The sequence below is a fragment of the Lampetra planeri genome, unplaced genomic scaffold, assembly GCF_965212315.1.
Source record: "Lampetra planeri unplaced genomic scaffold, kcLamPlan1.2.h2 scaffold_214, whole genome shotgun sequence".
NCBI lineage: Eukaryota > Metazoa > Chordata > Hyperoartia > Petromyzontiformes > Petromyzontidae > Lampetra > Lampetra planeri.
Window position 1 is genome coordinate 14,252 of NW_027614904.1, and position 19,899 is coordinate 34,150.

The 19,899-nt window shown below is 51.6% G+C and overlaps 1 protein-coding gene across 1 annotated transcript in view; it reads left to right on the forward strand.

Annotated features, from left to right (window-relative positions):
• The window catches only part of LOC144740428 (calcipressin-2-like), a 32,225-nt gene extending 14,245 nt beyond the window's left edge, over positions 1 to 17,980 (forward strand). The window contains exons 2-3 of the mRNA XM_078623280.1: positions 649 to 820; positions 13,261 to 17,980. Of these exons, the coding sequence (XP_078479406.1) occupies positions 649 to 820; positions 13,261 to 13,421 (333 nt within the window). The 3' untranslated portion in view covers positions 13,422 to 17,980. The remainder of the gene's footprint in view (positions 1 to 648; positions 821 to 13,260) is intronic.
• The last annotated feature ends 1,919 nt before the right edge of the window (positions 17,981 to 19,899 follow it).

Sequence of the window (19,899 nt, forward strand, 5' to 3'; positions counted from 1 at the left end):
GGCTCCCTGCTGAGACCAGGCTCCCTGCTGACACCAGGCTCCCTGCTGAGACCAGGCTCCCTGCTGACACCAGGCTCCCTGCTGACACCAGGCTCCCTGCTGACACCAGGCTCCCTGCTGACACCAGGCTCCCTGCTGACACCAGGCTCCCTGCGGAGACCAGGCTCCCTGCTGACACCAGGCTCCCTGCTGAGACCAGGCTCCCTGCTGACACCAGGCACGCCCTGGCTGGTGCAGACCTGGCCACACGAATCATCTTTGCAGACAAGCCCAGTGTCCCTGTCCCCACCTCCCTCTCCCTCTGTCTGTCTCCCTCTCCTCCTACCCCCCTGTCCCCGTGTCCATATCCTCACCTTGGCGTCTCCTGACTCTGCTCCAGAGGTCGCAACCGGGTACCCGATACCCGTACCCTACCCGATACCCGGCTACCCGTACCCGGCCGGGTATCGGGTACGGGTACCCGTTTGCGACCCTGGTGCGGCCGGGTACGGGTACGGGTAAGGAATCAAAACCCGTTTGCGACCTCTGCTCTGCTCCCCTTACCCCGTGTCCCCCTCTCCTCAACCCTTGCCCCCCCCCTGGTGTCTCCTGTCCCTTAACCCCAATTGACCCCCTCTCCCCCATCTCCCCCCCCCCCCCGTCCCGCAGGCCGTGATGGGGGACCCCCAGAGTCCCGGGGCGTCGCTGGCGCTCCCCCAGCCCGGCCGCGTGTGGCTCATCTCCCCCCCCGGGTCCCCCCCCGCGGGGTGGCAGCCCAGGCCCGACCCCGCGCCGCTCGTCAACTACGACCTCCTGTGCGCCATCGCGCAGCTGGGACCCGGTCAGCCTTTGCCTTCCTCCTCCTCCTCTCTGCTTGTTTCCTATCGCGGGAGGGCGATCGGTGGCGTGAGGCACAGACTCGCGTAGAGAAACATAGACACGCCCATTGGGCGGCGTAGAGATCGGTAGGCTGTCGATCAACGGTGTCAGATACGGACTCGCATTGAGGTTCATGGAGTCGCATAGAGACCCACAGACTCGCATTGAGGTTCATGGACTCGCATAGAGACCCACAGACTCATATTGAGGTTCATGGAGTCGCATAGGGACCCACAGACTCGCATTGAGGTTCATGGACTCGCATAGAGACCCACAGACTCGCATTGAGGTTCATGGACTCGCATAGAGACCCACAGACTCATATTGAGTTTCATGGAGTCGCATAGAGACCCACAGACTCACATTGAGGTTCATGGACTCGCATAGAGACCCACAGACTCACACTGAGGTTCATGGACTCACATAGAGACCCACAGACTCACACTGAGGTTCATGGACTCGCATAGAGACCCACAGACTCACACTGAGGTTCATGGACTCACATAGAGACCCACAGACTCACATTGAGGTTCAAGGACTCATATAGAGATCCACAGACTCATATTGAGGTTCAAGGACTCACATAGAGACCCACAGACTCACATTGAGGTTCAAGGACTCACATAGAGACCCACAGACTCACATTGAGGTTCAAGGACTCACATAGAGACCCACAGACTCACATTGAGGTTCAAGGACTCACATAGAGACTCACAGACTGACATTGAGGTGCAAGGACTCACATAGAGACCCACAGACTCACATTGAGGTTCATGGACTCACATAGAGACCCACAGACTGACATTGAGGTTCAAGGACTCACATAGAGACCCACAGACTCACATTGAGGTTCATGGACTCACATAGAGACTCACAGACTGACATTGAGGTTCAAGGACTGATATAGAGACCCACAGACTCACATTGAGGTTCAAGGACTCACATAGAGACCCACAGACTCACATTGAGGTTCAAGGACTGATATAGAGACCCACAGACTCACATTGAGGTTCATGGACTCACATATAGACCCACAGACTCACATTGAGGTTCAAGGACTCACATAGAGACTCACAGACTGACATTGAGGTTCAAGGACTCACATAGAGACCCACAGACTCACATTGAGGTTCATGGACTCACATAGAGACCCACAGACTCACATTGAGGTTCAAGGACTCACATAGAGACTCACAGACTCACATTGAGGTTCATGGACTCACATAGAGACCCACAGACTCACATTGAGGTTCATGGACTCACATAGAGACCCACAGACTCACATTGAGGTTCAAGGACTCACATAGAGACTCACAGACTCACATTGAGGTTCAAGGACTCACATAGAGACCCACAGACTGACATTGAGGTTCAATGACTCACATAGAGACTCACAGACTGACATTGAGGTTCAAGGACTCACATAGAGACTCACAGACTCACATTGAGGTTCAAGGACTCACATAGAGACTCACAGACTCACATTGAGGTTCAAGGACTCACATAGAGACCCACAGACTCACATTGAGGTTCAAGGACTCACATAGAGACCCACAGACTCACATTGAGGTTCATGGACTCACATATAGACCCACAGACTCACATTGAGGTTCAAGGACTCACATAGAGACTCACAGACTGACATTGAGGTTCAAGGACTCACATAGAGACCCACAGACTCACATTGAGGTTCATGGACTCACATAGAGACCCACAGACTCACATTGAGGTTCAAGGACTCACATAGAGACTCACAGACTCACATTGAGGTTCATGGACTCACATAGAGACCCACAGACTCACATTGAGGTTCATGGACTCACATAGAGACCCACAGACTCACATTGAGGTTCAAGGACTCACATAGAGACTCACAGACTCACATTGAGGTTCAAGGACTCACATAGAGACCCACAGACTCACATTGAGGTTCAAGGACTCACATAGAGACTCACAGACTGACATTGAGGTTCAAGGACTCACATAGAGACCCACAGACTCACATTGAGGTTCAAGGACTCACATAGAGACCCACAGACTCACATTGAGGTTCAAGGACTCACATAGAGACTCACAGACTCACATTGAGGTTCAAGGACTCACATAGAGACTCACAGACTGACATTGAGGTTCAAGGACTCACATAGAGACCCACAGACTCACATTGAGGTTCAAGGACTCACATAGAGACCCACAGACTCACATTGAGGTTCAAGGACTCACATAGAGACCCACAGACTCACATTGAGGTTCATGGAGTCGCATAGAGACCCACAGACTCACATTGAGGTTCATGGACTCACATAGAGACCCACAGACTCACATTGAGGTTCAAGGACTCACATAGAGACTCACAGACTGACATTGAGGTTCAAGGACTCACATAGAGACCCACAGACTCACATTGAGGTTCATGGAGTCGCATAGAGACCCACAGACTCACATTGAGGTTCATGGACTCACATAGAGACCCACAGACTCACATTGAGGTTCATGGACTCACATAGAGACTCACAGACTCACATTGAGGTTCAAGGACTCACATAGAGACTCACAGACTCACATTGAGGTTCAAGGACTCACATAGAGACCCACAGACTCACATTGAGGTTCAAGGACTCACATAGAGACCCACAGACTCACATTGAGGTTCAAGGACTCACATAGAGACCCACAGACTCACATTGAGGTTCAAGGACTCACATAGAGACCCACAGACTCACATTGAGGTTCAATGACTCACATAGAGACTCACAGACTCACATTGAGGTTCATGGACTCACATAGAGACCCACAGACTCACATTGAGGTTCATGGACTCACATAGAGACCCACAGACTCACATTGAGGTTCAAGGACTCACATAGAGACTCACAGACTGACATTGAGGTTCAAGGACTCACATAGAGACCCACAGACTCACATTGAGGTTCATGGAGTCGCATAGAGACCCACAGACTCACAATGAGGTTCATGGACTCACATAGAGACCCACAGACTCACATTGAGGTTCATGGACTCACATAGAGACTCACAGACTCACATTGAGGTTCAAGGACTCACATAGAGACTCACAGACTCACATTGAGGTTCAAGGACTCACATAGAGACCCACAGACTCACATTGAGGTTCAAGGACTCACATAGAGACCCACAGACTCACATTGAGGTTCAAGGACTCACATAGAGACCCACAGACTCACATTGAGGTTCAAGGACTCACATAGAGACCCACAGACTCACATTGAGGTTCAAGGACTCACATAGAGACCCACAGACTCACATTGAGGTTCAAGGACTCACATAGAGACCCACAGACTCACATTGAGGTTCAAGGACTCACATAGAGACCCACAGACTCACATTGAGGTTCAAGGACTCACATAGAGACCCACAGACTCACATTGAGGTTCAAGGACTCACATAGAGACCCACAGACTCACATTGAGGTTCAAGGACTCACATAGAGACCCACAGACTCACATTGAGGTTCAAGGACTCACATAGAGACCCACAGACTCACATTGAGGTTCAAGGACTCACATAGAGACCCACAGACTCACATTGAGGTTCAAGGACTCACATAGAGACCCACAGACTCACATTGAGGTTCAAGGACTCACATAGAGACTCACAGACTCACATTGAGGTGCAAGGACTGACATAGAGACCCACAGACTCACATTGAGGTTCAAGGACTCACATAGAGACTCACAGACTCACATTGAGGTTCAAGGACTCACATAGAGACTCACAGACTCACATTGAGGTTCAAGGACTGACATAGAGACCCACAGACTCACATTGAGGTTCAAGGACTCACATAGAGACCCACAGACTCACATTGAGGTTCAAGGACTCACATAGAGACCCACAGACTCACATTGAGGTTCAAGGACTGACAAAGAGACCCACAGACTCACATTGAGGTTCAAGGACTCACATAGAGACCCACAGACTCACATTGAGGTTCAAGGACTCACATAGAGACCCACAGACTCACATTGAGGTTCAAGGACTCACATAGAGACCCACAGACTCACATTGAGGTTCATTGACTCACATAGAGACCCACAGACTCACATTGAGGTTCAAGGACTCACATAGAGACCCACAGACTCACATTGAGGTTCAATGACTCACACAGAGACCCACAGACTCACATTGAGGTTCATGGACTCACATAGAGACCCACAGACTCACATTGAGGTTCATGGACTCACATAGAGACCCACAGACTCACATTGAGGTTCAAGGACTCACATAGAGACCCACAGACTCACATTGAGGTTCAAGGACTCACATAGAGACTCACAGACTCACATTGAGGTTCAAGGACTCACATAGAGACCCACAGACTCACATTGAGGTTTATGGACTCACATAGAGACCCACAGACTCACATTGAGGTTCAAGGACTCACATAGAGACTCACAGACTCACATTGAGGTTCATGGACTCACATAGAGACCCACAGACTCACATTGAGGTTCATGGACTCACATAGAGACCCACAGACTCACATTGAGGTTCATGGACTCACATAGAGACCCACAGACTCACATTGAGGTTCATGGACTCACAAAGAGACCCACAGACTCACATTGAGGTTCATGGTCTCACATAGAGACCCACAGACTCACATTGAGGTTCATGGACTCACATAGAGACCCACATACTCACATTGAGGTTCAAGGACTCACATAGAGACCCACAGACTCACATTGAGGTTCAAGGACTCACATAGAGACCCACAGACTCACATTGAGGTTCAAGGACTCACATAGAGACCCACAGACTCACATTGTGGTTCAAGGACTCACATAGAGACTCACAGACTCACATTGAGGTTCATGGACTCACATAGAGACCCACAGACTCACATTGAGGTTCATGGACTCACATAGAGACTCACAGACTCACATTGAGGTTCATGGACTCACATAGAGACCCACAGACTCACATTGAGGTTCATGGACTCACATAGAGACCCACAGACTCACATTGAGGTTCAAGGACTCACATAGAGACTCACAGACTGACATTGAGGTTCAAGGACTCACATAGAGACCCACAGACTCACATTGAGGTTCATGGAGTCGCATAGAGACCCACAGACTCACAATGAGGTTCATGGACTCACATAGAGACCCACAGACTCACATTGAGGTTCATGGACTCACATAGAGACTCACAGACTCACATTGAGGTTCAAGGACTCACATAGAGACTCACAGACTCACATTGAGGTTCAAGGACTCACATAGAGACCCACAGACTCACATTGAGGTTCAAGGACTCACATAGAGACCCACAGACTCACATTGAGGTTCAAGGACTCACATAGAGACCCACAGACTCACATTGAGGTTCAAGGACTCACATAGAGACCCACAGACTCACATTGAGGTTCAAGGACTCACATAGAGACCCACAGACTCACATTGAGGTTCAAGGACTCACATAGAGACCCACAGACTCACATTGAGGTTCAAGGACTCACATAGAGACCCACAGACTCACATTGAGGTTCAAGGACTCACATAGAGACCCACAGACTCACATTGAGGTTCAAGGACTCACATAGAGACCCACAGACTCACATTGAGGTTCAAGGACTCACATAGAGACCCACAGACTCACATTGAGGTTCAAGGACTCACATAGAGACCCACAGACTCACATTGAGGTTCAAGGACTCACATAGAGACCCACAGACTCACATTGAGGTTCAAGGACTCACATAGAGACCCACAGACTCACATTGAGGTTCAAGGACTCACATAGAGACTCACAGACTCACATTGAGGTGCAAGGACTGACATAGAGACCCACAGACTCACATTGAGGTTCAAGGACTCACATAGAGACTCACAGACTCACATTGAGGTTCAAGGACTCACATAGAGACTCACAGACTCACATTGAGGTTCAAGGACTGACATAGAGACCCACAGACTCACATTGAGGTTCAAGGACTCACATAGAGACCCACAGACTCACATTGAGGTTCAAGGACTCACATAGAGACCCACAGACTCACATTGAGGTTCAAGGACTGACAAAGAGACCCACAGACTCACATTGAGGTTCAAGGACTCACATAGAGACCCACAGACTCACATTGAGGTTCAAGGACTCACATAGAGACCCACAGACTCACATTGAGGTTCAAGGACTCACATAGAGACCCACAGACTCACATTGAGGTTCATTGACTCACATAGAGACCCACAGACTCACATTGAGGTTCAAGGACTCACATAGAGACCCACAGACTCACATTGAGGTTCAATGACTCACACAGAGACCCACAGACTCACATTGAGGTTCATGGACTCACATAGAGACCCACAGACTCACATTGAGGTTCATGGACTCACATAGAGACCCACAGACTCACATTGAGGTTCAAGGACTCACATAGAGACCCACAGACTCACATTGAGGTTCAAGGACTCACATAGAGACTCACAGACTCACATTGAGGTTCAAGGACTCACATAGAGACCCACAGACTCACATTGAGGTTTATGGACTCACATAGAGACCCACAGACTCACATTGAGGTTCAAGGACTCACATAGAGACTCACAGACTCACATTGAGGTTCATGGACTCACATAGAGACCCACAGACTCACATTGAGGTTCATGGACTCACATAGAGACCCACAGACTCACATTGAGGTTCATGGACTCACATAGAGACCCACAGACTCACATTGAGGTTCATGGACTCACAAAGAGACCCACAGACTCACATTGAGGTTCATGGTCTCACATAGAGACCCACAGACTCACATTGAGGTTCATGGACTCACATAGAGACCCACATACTCACATTGAGGTTCAAGGACTCACATAGAGACCCACAGACTCACATTGAGGTTCAAGGACTCACATAGAGACCCACAGACTCACATTGAGGTTCAAGGACTCACATAGAGACCCACAGACTCACATTGAGGTTCAAGGACTCACATAGAGACTCACAGACTCACATTGAGGTTCATGGACTCACATAGAGACCCACAGACTCACATTGAGGTTCATGGACTCACATAGAGACCCACAGACTCACATTGAGGTTCATGGACTCACATAGAGACCCACAGACTCACATTGAGGTTCATGGACTCACATAGAGACCCACAGACTCACATTGAGGTTCATGGACTCACATAGAGACCCACAGACTCACATTGAGGTTCATGGACTCACATAGAGACCCACAGACTCACATTGAGGTTCATGGACTCACAAAGAGACCCACAGACTCACATTGAGGTTCATGGTCTCACATAGAGACCCACAGACTCACATTGAGGTTCATGGACTCACATAGAGACCCACAGACTCACATTGAGGTTCAAGGACTCACATAGAGACCCACAGACTCACATTGAGGTTCAAGGACTCACATAGAGACCCACAGACTCACATTGAGGTTCAAGGACTCACATAGAGACCCACAGACTCACATTGAGGTTCAAGGACTCACATAGAGACCCACAGACTCACATTGAGGTTCATGGACTCACATAGAGACCCACAGACTCACATTGAGGTTCATGGACTCACATAGAGACCCACAGACTCACATTGAGGTTCAAGGACTCACATAGAGACCCACAGACTCACATTGAGGTTCAAGGACTCACATAGAGACCCACAGACTCACATTGAGGTTCATGGACTCACATAGAGACTCACAGACTCACATTGAGGTTCATGGACTCACATAGAGACCCACAGACTCACATTGAGGTTCAAGGACTCACTTAGAGACTTACAGACTCACATTGAGGTTCATGGACTCACATAGAGACCCACAGACTCACATTGAGGTTCATGGACTCACATAGAGACCCACAGACTCACATTGAGGTTCATGGACTCACATAGAGACCCACAGACTCACATTGAGGTTCATGGACTCACATAGAGACCCACAGACTCACATTGAGGTTCAAGGACTCACATAGAGACCCACAGACTCACATTGAGGTTCATGGACTCACATAGAGACCCACAGACTCACATTGAGGTTCATGGACTCACATAGAGACCCACAGACTCACATTGAGGTTCAAGGACTCACATAGATACCCACAGACTCACATTGAGGTTCAAGGACTCACATAGAGACCCACAGACTCACATTGAGGTTCAAGGACTCAGATAGAGACCCACAGACTCACATTGAGGTTCAAGGACTCACATAGAGACCCACAGACTCACATTGAGGTTCAAGGACTCACATAGAGACCCACAGACTCACATTGAGGTTCAAGGACTCACATAGAGACCCACAGACTCACATTGAGGTTCAAGGACTCACATAGAGACCCACAGACTCACATTGAGGTTCAAGGACTCACATAGAGACCCACAGACTCACATTGAGGTTCAAGGACTCACATAGAGACCCACAGACTCACATTGAGGTTCAAGGACTCACATAGAGACTCACAGACTCACATTGAGGTGCAAGGACTGACATAGAGACCCACAGACTCACATTGAGGTTCAAGGACTCACATAGAGACTCACAGACTCACATTGAGGTTCAAGGACTGACATAGAGACCCACAGACTCACATTGAGGTTCAAGGACTCACATAGAGACCCACAGACTCACATTGAGGTTCAAGGACTCACATAGAGACCCACAGACTCACATTGAGGTTCAAGGACTGACATAGAGACCCACAGACTCACATTGAGGTTCAAGGACTCACATAGAGACCCACAGACTCACATTGAGGTTCAAGGACTCACATAGAGACGCACAGACTCACATTGAGGTTCAAGGACTCACATAGAGACCCACAGACTCACATTGAGGTTCATGGACTCACATAGAGACCCACAGACTCACATTGAGGTTCAAGGACTCACATAGAGACCCACAGACTCACATTGAGGTTCAATGACTCACATAGAGACCCACAGACTCACATTGAGGTTCATGGACTCACATAGAGACCCACAGACTCACATTGAGGTTCATGGACTCACATAGAGACCCACAGACTCACATTGAGGTTCAAGGACTCACATAGAGACCCACAGACTCACATTGAGGTTCAAGGACTCACATAGAGACTCACAGACTCACATTGAGGTTCAAGGAGTCACATAGAGACCCACAGACTCACATTGAGGTTTATGGACTCACATAGAGACCCACAGACTCACATTGAGGTTCAAGGACTCACATAGAGACTCACAGACTCACATTGAGGTTCATGGACTCACATAGAGACCCACAGACTCACATTGAGGTTCATGGACTCACATAGAGACCCACAGACTCACATTGAGGTTCATGGACTCACATAGAGACCCACAGACTCACATTGAGGTTCATGGACTCACATAGAGACCCACAGACTCACATTGAGGTTCATGGACTCACATAGAGACCCACAGACTCACATTGAGGTTCATGGACTCACATAGAGACCCACAGACTCACATTGAGGTTCATGGACTCACATAGAGACCCACAGACTCACATTGAGGTTCATGGACTCACATAGAGACCCACAGACTCACATTGAGGTTCATGGACTCACATAGAGACCCACAGACTCACATTGAGGTTCATGGACTCACATAGAGACCCACAGACTCACATTGAGGTTCAAGGACTCACATAGAGACCCACAGACTCACATTGAGGTTCAAGGACTCACATAGAGACCCACAGACTCACATTGAGGTTCATGGACTCACATAGAGACCCACAGACTCACATTGAGGTTCAAGGACTCACATAGAGACCCACAGACTCACATTGAGGTTCAAGGACTCACATAGAGACCCACAGACTCACATTGAGGTTCATGGACTCACATAGAGACCCACAGACTCACATTGAGGTTCATGGACTCACATAGAGACCCACAGACTCACATTGAGGTTCAAGGACTCACATAGAGACCCACAGACTCACATTGAGGTTCATGGACTCACATAGAGACCCACAGACTCACATTGAGGTTCAAGGACTCACATAGAGACCCACAGACTCACATTGAGGTTCAAGGACTCACATAGAGACCCACATACTCACATTGAGGTTCATGGACTCACATAGAGACTCACAGACTCACATTGAGGTTCATGGACTCACATAGAGACCCACAGACTCACATTGAGGTTCAAGGACTCACATAGAGACTCACAGACTCACATTGAGGTTCATGGACTCACATAGAGACCCACAGACTCACATTGAGGTTCATGGACTCACATAGAGACCCACAGACTCACATTGAGGTTCATGGACTCACATAGAGACCCACAGACTCACATTGAGGTTCATGGACTCACATAGAGACCCACAGACTCACATTGAGGTTCAAGGACTCACATAGAGACCCACAGACTCACATTGAGGTTCATGGACTCACATAGAGACCCACAGACTCACATTGAGGTTCATGGACTCACATAGAGACCCACAGACTCACATTGAGGTTCAAGGACTCACATAGAGACCCACAGACTCACATTGAGGTTCATGGACTCACATAGAGACCCACAGACTCACATTGAGGTTCATGGACTCACATAGAGACCCACAGACTCACATTGAGGTTCATGGACTCACATAGAGACCCACAGACTCACATTGAGGTTCAAGGACTCACATAGAGACCCACAGACTCACATTGAGGTTCATGGACTCACATAGAGACCCACAGACTCATGCAGATACCCATAGACGCACGTGAGTGTGTGAGAGTGAGTGTGTGAGAGTGAGTGTGAGTGTGTGTGAGTGAGTGTGTGAGTGAGGGTGTGCGTGTGAGTGAGTGTGTGTGAGTGAGAGTGAGTGTGTGTAAGTGAGGGTGAATGTGTGTGAGTGTGAGTGTGTGAGAGTGAGTGTGAGTGTGTGAGGGTGGGTGAGTGTGTGAGGGTGAGTGAGGGTGAGTGAGTGTGAGTGAGTGAGTGTGTTTGAGTGAGGGTGAGTGTGTGAGAGTGAGTGTGCGTGTGTGAGGGTGGGTGAGTGTGTGAGGGTGAGTGAGTGTGAGTGAGTGAGTGTGTTTGAGTGAGTGTGAGTGTGTGAGAGTGAGTGTGAGTGTGTGAGGGTGGGTGAGTGTGTGAGGGTGAGTGAGGGTGAGTGAGTGTGAGTGAGTGAGTGTGTTTGAGTGAGGGTGAGTGTGTGAGAGTGAGTGTGTGAGTGTGGGTGAGTGAGTGTGTGAGTGAGTGTGTGAGTGAGTGTGTGAGGGTGAGAGTGAGTGTGTGAGGGTGAGTGTGAGTGTGTGAGGGTGAGTGTGAGTGTGTGAGGGTGGGTGAGTGTGTGAGGGTGGGTGAGTGTGTGAGGGTGAGTGTGAGTGTGTGAGAGTGAGTGTGAGTGTGTGAGAGTGAGTGTGAGTGTGTGAGGGTGGGTGAGTGGGTGAGGGTGGGTGAGTGTGTGAGGGTGAGTGTGTGAGGGTGGGTGAGTGTGTGAGGGTGAGTGAGGGTGAGTGAGTGAGTGAGGGTGAGTGAGTGTTTGAAGGTGTGTGAGGGTGAGTGAGTGTGAGTGAGTGAGTGTGTTTGAGTGAGGGTGAGTGTGTGTAAGTGAGGGTGAGTGTGTGTGAGTGTGTGTGAGGGTGAGTGTGTGAGTGAGGGTCAGTGAAGGTGAGTGAGGGTGTGTGTGTGTGAGGGTGAGTGAGGGTGACTGAGTGAGGGTGACTGAGTGAGGGTGAGTGTGTGAGTGAGTGTGTGAGTGAGGGTGTGCGTGTGTGTGAGTGTGTGAGTGAGTGAGTGTGTGAGTGAGTGTGTGAGTGAGTGTGTGAGTGTGGGTGAGTGTGTGAGTGAGTGTGTGAGTGTGTGTGTGAGTGTGTGAGTGAGTGTGTGTGTGTGTGAGTGAGGGTGAGTGTGATGCTCGAGTCAGGCTCTGCGTGCTTCCACCGGTGCGAGGCCGCTGTGGCCGTGGTGGTTGCTCATGAAACAACCGCTGACTGCTCATCTCGCTGACTGCTCATCTCGCTGATTGCTCATCTCGCTGATTGCTCGTCTCGCTGGGCAGGGCTGAGCAACAAGCAGGGCTCCGTCAGGAATCTCAGCGCCATGCAGAGATCCATCGACTCACTGAGACACACCCATAGACCGACACAGACACCCATAGTCACATGGACACCCATACAACTCCACACATTCAACGTCAATAACGCTGCGGGCTGAATAGGAAAACTACACCGCATGTGACATTTCAGGCGGTGGCCCTTATTATTCCTAGCACGTGGATAGAGAGGCGAGTCGAGCGGACGTTGGTGGCTCTACGTGTGTTGACCTTCTTTCGCACCGTGCTCATCGGAGGTGCGACAAGAGTGGGAGACTGCACTTGTTTACGCCGTCGCCCCCATCCGTCTGTCCCCCACCCCCCCGCGCCGCCCTCCCCGTGCAGGAGACAAGTACGAGCTGCACGCCGGCACGGAGCGCACGCCCAGCGTGGTGGTGCACGTGTGCGAGGGCGACGCGGAGGCCGCCGCCGCCGCCACCGCCGCCCCCAAGATCGAACCGACCCGCCGACCCGCCGAGACCGCGCCGCCCGCCACGGCGCCCTGAGCAGTGCGGACCACGTGGCGCGGCGCACGCGGCGTCACGAGACCACGTGGCGCGGCGCACGCGGCACAACGCACAGGGTGCAACGCACGTGGCACAACGCAGATGGCACAACGCACAGGGTGCAACGCATGGAACAACACGCCGCACAACACGCACGGCACAGCAGAACCCACGTGGAACAACACGCCGCACAACACGCACGGCACAGCAGAACCCACGTGGAACAACACGCCGCACAACACGCACGGCACAGCAGAACCCACGTGGAACAACACGCGGCACGGCACCTGCAGCATTCACATCACAAACCATGTGGCACAACGCATGCATCACACGATCACCAGTACACGTGCGTGTGTGTGTTGAACGTCTTTCGCGCCGTACGTAGCCAAGTGCTCATCTTCCTACGGCTGCGACTCGGCACCAACAGCACAAACAGCACGGCACTGGCACTGCGTCTCAAACAGTACACGATCGCAGCATTAGCAGCACACCTCTCACACACAGCACTAACACAGGATCACAGCACTAACAGCACACCCCCTCTCACACACAGCACTAACACAGGATCACAGCACTAACAGCACACCCCCTCTCACACACAGCACTAACACAGGATCACAGCACTAACAGCACACCCCCTCTCACACACAGCACTAACACAGGATCACAGCACTAACAGCACACCCCCTCTCACACACAGCACTAACACAGGATCACAGCACTAACAGCACACCCCCTCTCACACACAGCACTAACACAGGATCACAGCACTAACAGCACACCCCCTCTCACACACAGCACTAACACAGGATCACAGCACTAACAGCACACCCCCTCTCACACACAGCACTAACACAGGATCACAGCACTAACAGCACACCCCCTCTCACACACAGCACTAACACAGGATCACAGCACTAACAGCACACATCCGTCTCACACACAGCACTAACACAGGATCACAGCACTAACAGCACACCCCCTCTCACACACAGCACTAACACAGGATCACAGCACTAGCAGCACACCCCCTCTCACACACAGCACTAACACAGGATCACAGCACTAGCAGCACACGTCTCACACACAGCACTAACACAGGATCACAGCACTAACAGCACACCCCCTCTCACACACAGCACTAACACAGGATCACAGCACTAACAGCACACCCCCTCTCACACACAGCACTAACACAGGATCACAGCACTAACAGCACACCTCCGTCTCACACACAGCACTAACACAGGATCACAGCACTAACAGCACACCCCCTCTCACACACAGCACTAACAACACAGGATCACAGCACTAGCAGCACACGTCTCACACACAGCACTAACACAGGATCACAGCACTAGCAGCACACTCCCTCTCACACACAGCACTAACACAGGATCACAGCACTAACAGCACACGTCTCACACACAGCACTAACACACGACTACAGCACTAACAACACACTCCGTCTCACACACAGCACTAACACAGGATCACAGCACTAGCAGCACACGTCTCACACACAGCACTAACACACGACTACAGCACTAACAACACACTCCCTCTCACACACAGCACTAACAACACAGGATCACAGCACTAGCAGCACACTCCCTCTCACACACAGCACTAACAACACACGACTACAGCACTAGCAGCACACCCCCTCTCACACACAGCACTAACAGCACAGGATCACAGCACTAACAGCACACCTCTCATACACACAGCACTAACAGCACAGGATCACAGCACTAACAGCACACCTCTCATAGACACAGCACCACTCGCACGGGAGACACTCACAGCTGACACCGCCGCGTGTCGCTCCGGCGAGGGAGCACGCATCCTCGCCTCTTACCCAGGGCCTAACTTTCCCACTCGTTATTTTTCGGGTCGCTGCCAAGGCTGGAGAAGGTGGCCCGCGGCTTGCCGTGGCCAGAGCGAGAAGTGTTCCACGTGCGGTGTGACGGGTGCCCAACTAATTTCTGGGCCACCAAACTGGACAGAGCCGACCTGAAATGAATCCCTGACCACCGTGTGACCACGTGCATGCGTGGCCCTGCCAGGGCCGGAGATCTGCCACATTTTTCCATAGATCCATCCACGTGTTTCCAGAGATCTGTCATGTGTTTGCTTGAATGACCCACGGAGTAGAGGGCATCCAAGGGTCACTGCACCCCTTGTAAGGCTCACTGGTGATTCCCATCATAGCGAGTGTGTGCAAAGTTCGGCAAAGATTTGGTGAACTTTCACCCCCCCCCCCCCCTCCTTCCCTCATCTCATCATATCTCGGAAGCTAAGCAGTCGTGAGCCTGAGCTTGGACGGGCGACAGGTCGCAAACGGGTTTTGATTCCTTACCCATACCCGTACCCGGCCACACCAGGGTCGCAAACGGGTATCGGGTACCTGATTGCGACCTCTGGGATGAAGCCATGTTGCAGGCGCGGGTGGGTTGATTCTAGGAACTTGAATTGTGAGAAGAGACAAGACGTTGGGAAATGAGTGACAAACGGTGACTCACCAGTGACTCACGGTCTACCCGTACCCGGCCGCACCAGGGTCGCAAACGGGTACCCGTACCCGGCCGGGTACCCGTACCCGGCCGGGTACGGGTAGCCGGGTATCGGGTAGGGTACGGGTATTGGGTACCCGGTTGCGACCTCTGACGGGCGACTACTGTGCTCAGCAGGTTGCTATCGGCTGAAATTCAGCTCTGGGGTACAAGCCCCCAGCTGCTGATTGGTTGCCGACTTACGATTGGCAGAAGGAGGTTGTGCTCTCGCTCAGTAGTTATTGCTCAGTCGGCAACAGTGAGAATTGCCCGATTGCAGGGGTTTGTCTTTTAATTTTTGACAACATTTTTTCATTTTTCGAAAAAGATGTACGGCCAGATGGGAACTGGGGAGGGGATTTTGTGGCGCAGGCTTCGCCCGACGTGAACTCGCGCACTGAACCACGCGGAGCCCACAACGCCCTCGACACGAACCCTCCCGTGGGTCCCGAGAACCCCGACAACGCCCGCGTCTCGGCACGGCGCAGCGAGAGAGAGGCGGTGGTGGAGAGGGGGGTCCGTGGGGGGAAGGCCGTGAGTGGGGGGGGGGGAAGGCCGTACATCCGCTCGCGGTGGTCCCGCTCGGCCGCGCGAGGCAGCAATCGCCGTGGTAACGACCCTCGCCCCCCACCACCCGCTTCACCGCTCTGGGAACGCGAGGTTCCTGGGAGACACCCGGCGGGGTTTAGCCGGCCACGCTTTGTTTGCGCGGAGAGCGGCGGTGCGGGCGGGAGACCCCGCGGGCCACGCACGGTCCATGGCTTCGTTGGGTGCGGCGCGCGGGAAACCACGGGGTGGTTGGCATGAGTGCCTACGTACGGTGCGAAAGAAGTTATACGTAACGTACGTACGTGCAATGCAGGGTGCTTCAAAAAAAAGTTAACACTTCGGAGAATTTGCAACAATAGCACGAGAAATGTGCCTCCGGGTTCTGGAGACCACCTGGAGAAGATTCCAGGCGTGCGTTGACAACGATGGCGAACAAGTGGAGACTGACTTTTTGAAGCTATTAACATCACATTTGTCATAATGTTACAGTGTATTATCCGTTATTTTTCCATTAAAAACGATAGTCCCATATAAGTGTTAAAAAATATTTTAAGCACCCTGTAATTTTTCCCGGTTGCTCAGTAGACTTGGGAGGTAGGGTGGCATGTGACTCGTAGCAACGTCCACAGCAATTACACGTGTGCGAGACGCGGGGTGCCTGGCGTGAGAAATATTTGTTTCGGGTCGCTGACGCAGACAGAGCCAGCTGAAATTAAGCCCCTGGGTGAGTGACCACTTCGAAATGGCCTACAAACTGTACACACACATATATATCAGTCGCTGCGAGCGTCTTGGTTGGACACGTGTCAAAACGAACTTCGCATCTCATCAGATTCCTCCTGCAGCCGAATTCTTAGCCGCACTAATCGGGTGCTAGAGGGGGACGAAAACATTTTCCCGATGACCTGGCCACAACAACAACGCTGTGTCTGATTATAACGGCGCGCCTCGCCGCTGCTGTCGCTCACAGAGGGGACAGAAGTGGCTCTGGCACGCGCCTGTGTTCGTGTGTTAACGTGTCGCTCTCCGGCAAAAGGCATTTAAAAGTCCTCCGTAAGCAAGAGGTTTCCCTGCCCCCCGACCCTGGCATAGAATGTAGACCGTAGTAGTGTGGCATTGCCCAGCCTGGCTGTCGCGACTGTAAATACACTACTGCCTTGCTGCTGCTGCTGCTGCCGCTTCTGCTGCTGCAGGGAGTACGCGTGGAAGGCAATTCCAGCTCCCGGGCCACTTGAGAGGCCCCCGTCTGCTCTGTGCCCGCTGTGGCCTCCCCCGTCGTGCGGGTGGTGGCGATGAACACGGTGTACATACTGAGAGGAGGCGCATGTGCTCACAACCCCCACCCACCCACCCACCCCTCGCTTGTAAATACTTTTGTAAATTGCGCGATCGCTGCGTGTGTTTGTTGCCGTGCTGCCCCGACTTCAAATAAACGTCCCCACGTGTCGCGGCCGCACTGCTCCTTCGTGTGTGATGTCACAACGGCGTGGTCCCACGTCATATTGGCGTGGTCCCACGTCACATTAGGGTGGTGACGTCACATTGGCGTGGTCCCGCGTCACGACGGCGTGGTGACGTCACGACAGCGTGGTCCCACGTCGTCACGACGCGTGGTCACGCGTCGTCACGGCGGCGTGCTTGAGACGGCATCCGTGATTCACCATCGTCCCCGCAAGTCGTGAGCCTGTCCGGCCCTGCCTAAGCCCACTCACGTCTCTTAACAGTTTGGATGATGCGTGCTTCTCCACTCTCCATGCTGGATCATGCACTTTTCAGTTTCGCGACTGGGTGCTGGATATATTTTCCGGGTAAGTAACCCGGATAGACCTGGCTGGAATGAATGGATGAGAGAGACACGCACACACATATCTGGAGACGGTGAGACGCACACGGTTCAGAATCAGAATATTTATACTCGCGGAATCCGACGAGCTATCAAGCTCTTGTCCAGTAGTTTCACAGATGTCCAGTAGTTCACAGATGTCCAGTAGTTCACATGTGTCCAGTAGTTTCACAGATGTCCAGTAGTTCACAGATGTCCAGTAGTTTCACAGATGTCCAGTAGTTAATTCCGCTTAGCAGTGAACAAACATGTTCAGTTTGGGCCCCCTCGTTTCACGTACCGGAGTATAAGGGGCTGCTTTCGACCTAACACTCACCCCTAACCCCCCACACCCTCACTTGTTCCCACATTCGCCTCTACGGAGGGCCAATGAACACGGCCGTCGGTGCGCATCTCTGGGGGGGGGGCTCCACAGCCAACTAAGATTGACGGCGGGGCTGCTGCGGTCTGTCACGACGACGCCCGGGAGTCAGGCGCAGGGAGGGCTCAGCGCGTGTCTAAACATAGCCGCGGTCTCACACGCGCCAGGTGGAGGTGGCAGGGGCAGCAGTGTACATAGTAGCCTGATTGGCGTGGGCCCCGGTGCAAATAATTCAATGGACCGGCCCCTTCACTGCCCCCCCCTGTCCAATGTCTCTCCTCTGCATCGCCCCGGTGTCCGGGTCTCTCCGGCCCATGGGACCCTCGCCGCGGCGGTGCATGCGCGTGTGTTGAACTTCTTTCGCACCGTACGTAGCCAACCGTGCTCTTCGTCACCCAGCGCCTCGACCCACGGAGGACCCGCGAGCGGTGGAGTTGCACTCTCGATAGTAAAAGCAATATTGTACTCTTTGGTTTTTTCGGTAAAGTCACGAAGGTAAAACAATCAATAGAATGAATGAAAACACCTAAATTAAATCACGACGTTTCGGAGGCAACACAAGCTTCCTTCATCAGGTGTAAAAAAGGCACAGCAGAATAGGGTACCCTATATAATAACAATGTCTCATCACAAATTACTCGCGCTAGTTATTCTGCTGTGACTTTTTTACGCCTGATGAAGGAAGCTTGTGTTGCCTCCGAAACGTCGTGATTTAATTTAGTTGTTTTCATTTATTTTATTGTTTCACCTACGTGACTTTACCGAAAACAACCTAAAAGAGTATGAATCCTTGAAGTCACGAAAGACTTCAAATCTAGAATTCAAAGCACTGCTCAGCAGTCAGAGCGCAGAGGGCCGCTGACATCCTGGGCTTGAATCCAGACTTGGGCCACTGCCTGCGATTCAACTGGGGGATGGATCTTCGCCTGTGCAAGGGACGGTACAGTGAACGCCGTGGTGTTATTGTGGACAATCACAACGGGGGGGAGATTGGCATTAGTCGGATAATTACCTTGCCAGCGGCCGTGGCCGTGAGGTCAAGTCCGCGAAGGTGGCCGCTATAATTTTTCCACGCGGCTATAATCCACTGAGCTATCATTTGTGGCCAGGTTGCTTCTGAAATAGAAAGCTACAAAGTTAAATTCAGACATTCAGACGCTGTCTTAT